The sequence below is a fragment of the Herpailurus yagouaroundi genome, unplaced genomic scaffold (assembly GCF_014898765.1).
Source record: "Herpailurus yagouaroundi ecotype Mexico unplaced genomic scaffold, PumYag 196, whole genome shotgun sequence".
NCBI classification, from domain to species: Eukaryota; Metazoa; Chordata; class Mammalia; order Carnivora; family Felidae; genus Herpailurus; species Herpailurus yagouaroundi.
The window spans coordinates 12,735,761-12,744,923 of NW_024412427.1; the positions used below are offsets into that span (position 1 = coordinate 12,735,761).

Consider the following 9,163-nt stretch of genomic DNA (forward strand, 5'->3'; position numbering starts at 1 on the left):
AACATTAAAAAAAAGAAAAGAAAATGGCCATACAAGGGGCGCCTGGGTGACTCACTAAGTTAAGCTTCTGGCTATTTCAGCCAGGTCATGATCCTGGGGTCATAGGATCAAGCCCAGTATCGGGCTCCACACTGGGCAAAGAGCCAGCTTGGGATATATTCTCTCTCTCTCTCTCTCTCCCCCGCCCCATTCCACCACTGAACCACTACTCCTCTCCCTTGTTGTGCTCTCTCTCTCAAAAAAAACAAAAAAACTCTAACGAAAATGGCCATTCAAGTTTAAACAATCTAAATTTACTTGTGTATGGTATGAGGTAGGGATCTCATTTTTCCCTATAAGGAAAGCCAAACACACGTAATGACAAGCATGTCCCAACTCCTCTTCTTTTATAAAGCTCCCCCCATGTATGTAGGATGTTTCTGGACTGACTTTTCCCTTTGGCATTTATCCCTTGCCACCCCTTTTAATCATCGTAGCTTTACTAATAAGTGCTCCTATGCTAGGGCAAGCCTGCCAACCTTACCGAAAATTTTTGCCAGTTTTCTCCCTAAAGGTCTTGTACATCCCTTAGTTTACATTTTCTTATTTCTGGTTCCCTCTTCTAGTTAGTCCCCAGGGGATTTTTCTAGGGAGCTTAGCTCTGCACACAAATAAATTTACACAGCATTTCTAGTTGATTCAACATGGGAGGACTTACAGATTACTGCTACCATAATCAGAAAGTCCTAATATTTATGTGTGTGTGTGTTGTGTGTATGTATGCATGCATGTATGTATGTATGTATTCTTTTAGTATATTTTGTAAGACAAAATTTTGGGAGCACCTGGCTGGCTCAGTCAGAAGAGTATGTGCCTCCTGATTTCAGGGTTGTGAATTTGAGCCCCATGTTTGGTGTAGAGATGACTTAAAGATGGTCAAAAGGTACAAATAAATCCCTGGGAAGTAATATACAGCACAGCAACTAAAATATTATATTGTATGTTTGAAAGTTGCTAAGACAGCAAACCTTAAAAGTTCTCTGCACAAGAAAAAAAGTATAGGGGCGCCTGGGTGGCTCAGTCAGTTAAGCCTCCCACTTCAGCTCGGGTCATGATCTCGTGGTTCACTAGTTCAAGCCCCCATAGGCCTCTGCGCTGATACTTGGAGCCTGGAGCCTGCTTCAGATTCTGTGTCTCCCTTGCTCTCGGCCCCTTCCCCACTCCGACTCTGCCTCTCTCTCTCTCAAAAATAAACATTAAAAGAAATTTTAGGGGTGCCTGGGTGGCTCAGTCAGTTGAGCAACTGACCTCAGCTCAAGTTATCATCTCAGGGTTCATGAGCTCAAGCCCCGTGTCCAGCTCTCTGCTCTCAGCTCAGAGCTAGCTTTGGATCCTCTGTCTCCCTCTCTGCCCCTCCTGTGCAGGCACTGCTTGCTCTCTGACAAAAATAAACATTTAAAAAAAAAAAAGCCTATGTCCCACATAAACCACTTTTTTCAAAAACTAGCTACAATTACCTGGTATGGGCAAGGGTCTGCCAGTCTCAACAGTGGTGAAGCAGGCCTGCAGGCAAAGAGCGGGCTGTAGCGGGCACTCCTGAGTATCTTAACCAGACACATCTGTGCATCCTGCCAGTTCTGTGGGTCCAAGCCAGGTGGGGACAAAGGTCTCAAAGAAATGCAACAGCATCGCCATCCACATTCTACTCCCTGCTAGCTGTGTGGCCTTAGGTAATGGCGACAATCAAGCTTAATATTGAGCAATCACTCTGTCCGGCGCTTACACAGAACTTCCCAAGACAGATCAGCATGCTGGCAAAGGCCACTCTCCTACAAGCATCAGACAGGAGCTCCCCCGGGCTTCAGGAGCCATGCTCGGCACTGAGAAGCACAGGCAGACAGACAACGGCCAACAGCCCATCCTCACGGAGCCCACAGCTGGTTCAGGAGAGGGTGGTAGGACAAAGCCAGGTGGTGGAGGAGACAATAACAAGGCTGGTTCACCCCAAAATCTACACTGCTCTCCCAATATAATTAAGACCCTTTTTCAAGAGCACAACAGGACAGGTTTTGCCCACACCTCTATGCAGATTTGCTCAGAGTTTTCCAAACCCTTCCACCCAGTGTCGCACACTGCCTCTTGCATAACCCGGAATGACCCAGAAGATCTTTGTCACAGCACCTGCCTGTTCAGGCTTCTAGCCTAGTTAATACTCTGTTTCTCACCACATCCCGGGTGAGCCAGCTTCCTTCTGCTTCTTTCTGCTCCTCTCTCCTCTAGATTCTAGTGCTGCAGCCACAAAACTCAGGCAGAGCAATGCTTCAGTCAAGCCGAACAGCGCACATTCATGGAGCCAGGGGCCCAGCACTGTGCTGGCTGCTGGGAACACCAACTGACCGAGAAAGCATCGTCCCTTCTCCTAAAGCTGGAAGCCTGGGTTCCAGCCCCAGCTGTGGCCCAAGTGTGTCCACTTCCAACAGCAAACAAATGCTGCTTAGGAATAGACCCAATTAGCCTCAGAAGATGGGACTGTAGGGTGGATGGTAAAGAAATATTTTGGTATCCCCCTGGGTCAGCCTGTTCTGTAGGCCATGCTCCTCCTCCAGCCAGAGGCTTACACAGGATCCCTGAGACTGAGAGCCACATTCTCTGCAGCCAGGCCTGTGCCTCTCAGGCAGGACACTAGGAGATCCCTCTCCTCTGGTGACAGACCCAAGGGCAGAGAACATCATTTCTATTTGGGGAGACCCATAGGGATGTGCAAGTCATTGTCCCAGAGAAATAAATGCTCCAGTTCAAGTCTCAGATGACTTTCGTCCTTCTCAATCATGAAGATCAAGCTCAAAACTTAAATATTAAAAATGAAAACTGTAGGGGCACCTGGGTGGCTCAGTCGGTTGAGCACCTGGCTTCTGCTCAGGTCATGATCTTGCGTTTCTGGAGTTCAAGCCCCACACTGGGCTCGCTGCTGTCAGCAGAGTCCGCTTCAGATCCTCTGTCTCCCTCTCTCTCTCGGCCTCTTCCCCGCCTGCACTCTCACAAAGGAGAAAAGAGGAGAGGGGAGAAGAGAAGAGAAAAGGGGTGCCTGGGTGGCTCAGTGGGTTAAGTGTCCAACTTCTGCTCAGGTCATGATCTTGTAGTGAGTTGGAGTCCCGGGTCGGGCTCTGTGCTGACAGCTCAGATCCTAGAGCCTACTTTGGATTCTGTGTCTCCCTCTCTCTGTCCCTCCCCCGCTTGCTCTGTCTCTGCCTCTCACTCAAAAATAATAAACATTAAAAAAAAAAGCCTTTAAAAAAAAAGAAAAGAAAAAGTAAACAGAAAAAAAAACCCTCAGAAACAAATATTGGAATGAGCACTAAACAGAGAACAATACTCTCAGGGAGATAAAAGATGGATGAGGACTCCATTACACATGGAATTTCTGGGACAAGAACACTTCAAAACAAAAGACAAAAATTAAAATATTAGGGCTTGGAAGCTGAGGACCATCTCCCAAAAAGCAGAACATAAGAACAAATGGTCCAAGAAAATTCCACCAGGCCAGGAGACTTAAGAGTTATAGAATGAGAGGAGAAAAAAAACTAGGGAGGTGATGATCCAAGAAATGTATTCCCTCAACCTTAGGAGCCCCCAGCCACCTTGGGCCTCTTCCCATCCCATACCTACTCAGTATCCACCTGCCCCCAAAAGGAAATGTATTGGTTAAGAACCTTTATCCACTGACAACTGTTTACTCTCCCACCCATCAATTCTTGGTCATTTTTGAAAGCGCATTTCTAAATCTCCTGTAGTCTTTCTATGGCTACCGCTCTTCACACATTTCAAAGGCTATAAAAAGACAATTTTCTGCAAAAGTTGAGTTTGATCCCTGAGTCACAGAACTAAAGCAGACAGAGAGAAGGTAGAGGGCACACAGGGGTTTGAGCTAGGGCAGAGCCCACAGACCACAGTTTTAATGAATGAAATCTCTGTGGGTGAGTCACAGGCAACTTTGACCAGGCAAGCTAATAATAAAAACAAAATTAAAAAAAAAACAAACAGAAGCCAATGGTGGCAGATTCCAGAGACTCTGTTCCCCCTGATCCCCAAAACTATTCTCCATCTGCTTGCAAAGGCCAGCCCCAATGGTGACCACAGTGCCCTCTAAGGCTTCACCAATTGAGCCGCCTTTCCTTGCCAGTCTGTACTCCTTGGATCCAGGTCCCTTAGAAAGGCCTCCTGGTCCTATCTACATAGAAATGGAGGCCCCCAAATAAAAGCAAAACGTTGATTACCTTGGCATTGTGAAAGTACAGGTGATGACTAGTTTCTTCTTGGCATCTGAAGACGGTAAATTTGATTTTCACTTGTATGAAGCATTTTTTGAAGTACTTCCATTCCCTACACAAAACAGGTCCTCCTAAATCTTTGCTTATTCCCTGGAAGAAAACTGAGGAGACTGTGCGAACTGGGACTGTGTTTCCCTTCTGGAGTAAAGAATAACCACTTGCCAATATTTGAGTGTTTACTACATAACGTGCATTTTTTCAAGTTTATTTTTTAAGTAGTGTCTACACCCAACATGGGCCTTAAACTCACAAACCGAGATTAAGAGCCGCATGTTCTTCCAACTGAGCCATCCAGGGGCCCCCGTAACATGCAACATTTACTCAATTTTTTAAGCTATAGCAACTCAACAGACTTAAACATCCCCTGCAATTAGCCAACCATTCTTGGACTATTTTACAGATGGAGAAATTGAGGCTCAAGCCAGTGACTTATAAATGGAGTGAACAGGTATATAAATCCAGACTTGATTCTAATGCCCAGGCCCCTTTATTGCCTCAGACTAATAATATGACCCAATGGATAACAGGCTTTTTTACAATACAGTTGACCCTGAAAAATGTGGGCTTGAACTAAAGGTGTCATATATGCTGATTTTTTTCAAGAAATATATTGAAAAAAAGTTTGTAAATGTACAACAATTTGAAGAAAAAAAAAGATTTAACTGCATAACCTAGCAATACTAGGGAAAAAATTAAATTTTTTACATTTATTCATTTTAAGAGACAGAAAGGACAGTGGGGGAGGGGCAGGGGGGGGGACAGAGGATCCAGAGCAGGCTCTGTGCCACAGTAGATGGTGACCTGAGCCGAAGTCTAACACTTAAGCAACTGAGCCACCTAGGTGCCCCGAAAAAACTTAAGTTAGGTATTATTGGAAGAATAAATTATACAATACATGTAACATACAAAGTATGTGTTAATAGACTGTTTATGTTCTCAGTAAGGTTTCCCATCAACAGTAGGCCATTAAGTTTTGGAGGAGTCAAGTTATACATGGATTTTCCAGTGCGTGGAGGCAGAGGGGTCAGTGCCCATAACCCCTGGTCCCATCAGCTACAAAAGGGATCTGATGAGATCAGCCCCCACAAAAAGTTAGACAAATCAGCCCCTCACTTTGCAAAGATAAGAATGGTCTGAAAATGCAATGAGGAATTCTGCACTTCTCTGATCCAGCAACCTGAATTCACAATTAAAAAATAACTCACAAGAACGGGCCAGAGCTGAGGCCCTGTACCTATCAAGTGCTGGAGGAAGGTGGGGGCATTTGTCATGATATAGGACCCAGGAGGAGTTAGAGATTTAAAATGGACTAGCCCAGGGTGGCTCAGTCAGTTAAGCAAGCGTCCCACTTGGGCTCAGGTCATGATCTCAAAGTTGATGGGTTCGAGGCCCTGCATTGGGTTCTACATTAACAGTGCAGAGCCTGCTTTGGATCCTCTGTCTCCCTCTTTCTGCCCCTCCCCAGCTCTCACTTTCTCTCAAAAATAAAATTAAAACCATAAAAATAAAATAAAATAAAATAAAATAAAATAAAATAATAAAATGCACCACCTCAGATGAAATTGGAAAAGGTGTCTGAGCAAGATGGCTTGCGTGAGAGCTGGTCTGAGACAAAGGAATCACAAGGTAAGTTTTCCTGGAAAAACTTTCCCAAATCGGAAACGGGTCCCTGGGGCTACAATGAGGGGTGACAGGCACCGTTGGGTCGCAGGCCCCACGTGGCTGAAGGAAGGAAAGGAAGGCAAGGTACTTCCCCCACCCCTACCTCCCTTGCTCCTCCCTTTCACCCCCTGCAGCCCCCAGATACTCTCCTCCCCTCCTAGGGTTTGAAGGAGGGGCAGGTAATGCCTACGCTTTAGGCGCATGATGCAGCCAGGCCCAACCCCTTTGTCTTGGCCCTCTTTACCCCAAGGAGGAAAGGTAAAGGATCTCACTTAGCTCTGCAATTATGCCTCCAAGGTAGGCCTCAAACTTTTGGGGGACGGATGGTAAAAGCGGCCCCAACCCGTCAAAAACCCTGGCTCCTTTCAAAAAGTAACAAAGGCGTTCCTTCCTGCCAACTCCCAACAGGAGTTGGAAAAGCTTTGGAAGGATTTGGAAAAGCTTTCCTAACTGAAAGGAATAGGGTACCTTGGTGGAATACAGGATAGGTAGGGCCAGCAGAGGTCCCTCCCTTCATCCCCCTTTCTCATTAGTGGCTGCCCTAAAAAGAGGGGCTATTGGTTAACTATTTCAGATGTCAACATTCATCACCTGCTATGCCAAGCACTATCCCATCGAGCCCTTTCCCCAAGCCCAGTGTGGAAGGAGCTATTGACACCCATCAGACATCTAAGGAACATAGAGGGTTAAATGTTAAATCGTGCATAAAACTGGTTTCATTCTTACACAACCTAGGGTTACTAGTAACACTGTTCCTATTTCACAGATGTAATAACTAAGGCACAGAGGGAAATGAAGTTGCTGGGACAGATTTAAATGCATGCCAAAGACTTGTGTGCCGCTAAAGAGGGCAGCCAGCTTACCCCACGTGCTAGCTAAGGATGCCAACAGTAGCAGACTTTTATTGAGTAATTACTGTATACCAGCCCTATAAAATAGGTATCATCAATTCAACCCTGGAAAAATAGAGGCAGTCTTGGAATCCATGGTGGGGGCACAAGAAGCCAGAGCAGGTGTTGGGGAGGAGGGCAGGGGTAGGTCGGTGTCCTGAGCCCTCCACCTGAGAGCGGCAGAAAGGTTACCCCTCCTGGGGAAAATTTCCGTCAGTCTAAACCCACAGCATCCAGAAATCAGGAAGCGGTCCAAATTCACTGTCCGTAATTCTCATGAATGCATGCACTCTCTCAGCTGGGGGCGGGGTAGGACGTGGTGGGGGGAGCGTGGGGGGGGGGCGGGCGCGAGGGAAGTGGGGAGATGGGGAAACACGGGAGCCCAGTCTCTCAGGCCAGAGGATAAGGGGGAAAGGGCAGACTGGAGGCACAGGCCTGGGGCTGGGCCCAGAAAGGCTGCCCTTCTTTGCCACAGGTGAGTAAATCCAGCAGGAAAGCCCGAGCCCAAGAGTGGCTCCCTGCTGCTAACTTGCTAAGTCCACCCCGCAGTCTTTCCTGGTTTCCACTTTCTCTCCTACGAAGTGGGACTCAACACCTACTCTCCCTCGTCGAACCATCACACTAGCAGGGAAGCCGGTATCGGGAAGGTGCTAAAGGTTTTGAGACCTCGGTTTGCGGAGTTTGGGAAGTGGGACCGGCTTCATCCCGGAAGAGGGGAAAAATGGAAAGTGAGCCCCCAGGGCAGGCAGCGTGGCCGGGGCAGGGTGGCGCCGCCCCAGCCGGGCTCCTCCCCGGCCAGGTGTGCAAAGGGGAGAGGGCAGCCCCTCCCGAGGACGTCCCGGCAGTGCCGCTGTGCCTCGCCCCGGTGGCTCATCTAGAGAGGACCTCGGGAGGCCACCCCCCTGGTGCACACCCTGGCCCACCTGCTCGCCCGCACCCACACCCATTACTTTTCTTCCATCCCTGCGAGGGGGTTAAACGGGTTTCGCCCGAAACCCTCTAGTCCAAGTCTTAAGGGACGGACGCCCACCTTCCTGGCTGAACTCTCTCCTCTTTCCCCCGCCCCTAATGAGGCTCCCTCTGAAGCCGAGGCCAGGTAAGGACTCCCCCTCCTGATGACCAAGACCCCTTCTTGCTCCACTTTTCTCCGGAGGAACACGTCCTCCCTTCCAGTCTAGACCCCAGGAAGGCCACCCCATCTTCCCTCCCTGAAGACAAACCTCTCTCCCCGGGATCTTGGGACTACAGCAAGATTATCCCTGCAAGACACAGCACCCCCCGCCCTATTTTTCCTTCTTGTTCCAGGTGGTCCAGCGGTCCTCTCCTCCCCTACCAAGCCGGGTCTCTAGACGGATGGGAGCCGCTCCCCCGGACGTCCCGGAGAGCGGGTCCCTCCTGCCAGTCCCGGGACCCCTCTGTTGTCTCTTCCCTCCCCCCACCCCAGCCCCCGGAGCCCCCGGACTGGCGAGCCTCCCCCGGACCACGGGGCGCTCACCTGCCGAGAGCCTGGCTCGGGCGCCGCTCCGCGGTCGAACCGCGGGTCGGGACAGGCTGGCGGGAGGCCGGCGGGCGGCCGCGCAGGGCGCTCGGCTCGCGAATCTCCGGCGCCGATCACCGAGCTACGTTTACTTGGGCCACTTAACCCCCGCGCTGCCGGCCGGGCGCGGCGGCCGCCCGCTCGCCGGCCTGCCAGTGGGCCGGTGGCGTCCGTCGGGGGGCGCTAGGGGCGTCCACGCGGGCCGGGTCCGCGGGGCTGGGGGGCGGCTGCGGCGCGGAGGCAGCGCAGGCCCGACCAGGCAGCTGGAGTGGGTGGGGAGGGGGCGGTGCCGAGGCCCCTTGTAACCCTGGCCCGGCGCTCGCCCCGCCCCCGCCCAGGGGCGCCCCCGCCGCAGCCACTCAGAGCGGGCCCCGGGCGCGAGCGGGGGGAGCCGGGGGTGGGGACGAGGGAAATTTGAAATCACTCCGGAGCCTCCCCTCCGCCCCTCCTCCACAGGCACCGCCTCCTGTTCCCCCCCACCTTACCCCTGGCCTGTTAAATTACCCACCCCTCGAACTGGCCCTGATGGGGAGCTCGCAGGCATCCCCCCAACTCCGGGACTCCACCGGTGACCCTGCTTCCCCGCCCCCACCCCCCACCCCCACCCCAAGCTGGCACGCGCCGGTCTGGACGCAGGGCCCAGAGAGGGAAGCGCCCCCACTGGAGTCACACAGCAGCTGAGTCTTCCCTCTACCCCCACCTCAGCCCCAATGCTACCAGGGCGCTGCCTTGCCCCCGCCAGTCAGTCACCCCCTCTGGACCCTCGG

The 9,163-nt window shown here is 50.9% G+C and overlaps 1 protein-coding gene across 8 annotated transcripts in view; it reads right to left on the bottom strand.

Moving 5' to 3' along the window:
* DNMT3B (DNA methyltransferase 3 beta) overlaps window positions 1-8,517 on the bottom strand; it is a 41,850-nt gene extending 33,333 nt beyond the window's left edge. For 3 of the 8 annotated variants that reach the window (XM_040447349.1, XM_040447348.1, XM_040447350.1), the window contains exons 1-2: window positions 1,763-2,909; window positions 1,497-1,616 (exon numbers count right to left, since the gene is read on the bottom strand). In XM_040447349.1, coding sequence (XP_040303283.1) covers window positions 1,497-1,616; window positions 1,763-1,789 — 147 coding nt within the window. In that variant the 5' untranslated portion in view covers window positions 1,790-2,909. Of the gene's footprint in view, window positions 1-1,496; window positions 1,617-1,762; window positions 2,912-4,253; window positions 4,360-8,354 lie in introns of those variants that run through there. The other 5 variants (XM_040447344.1, XM_040447342.1, XM_040447346.1 and 2 more) reach the window with 4 other exon arrangements.
* Between the last annotated feature and the right edge of the window lie 646 nt (window positions 8,518-9,163).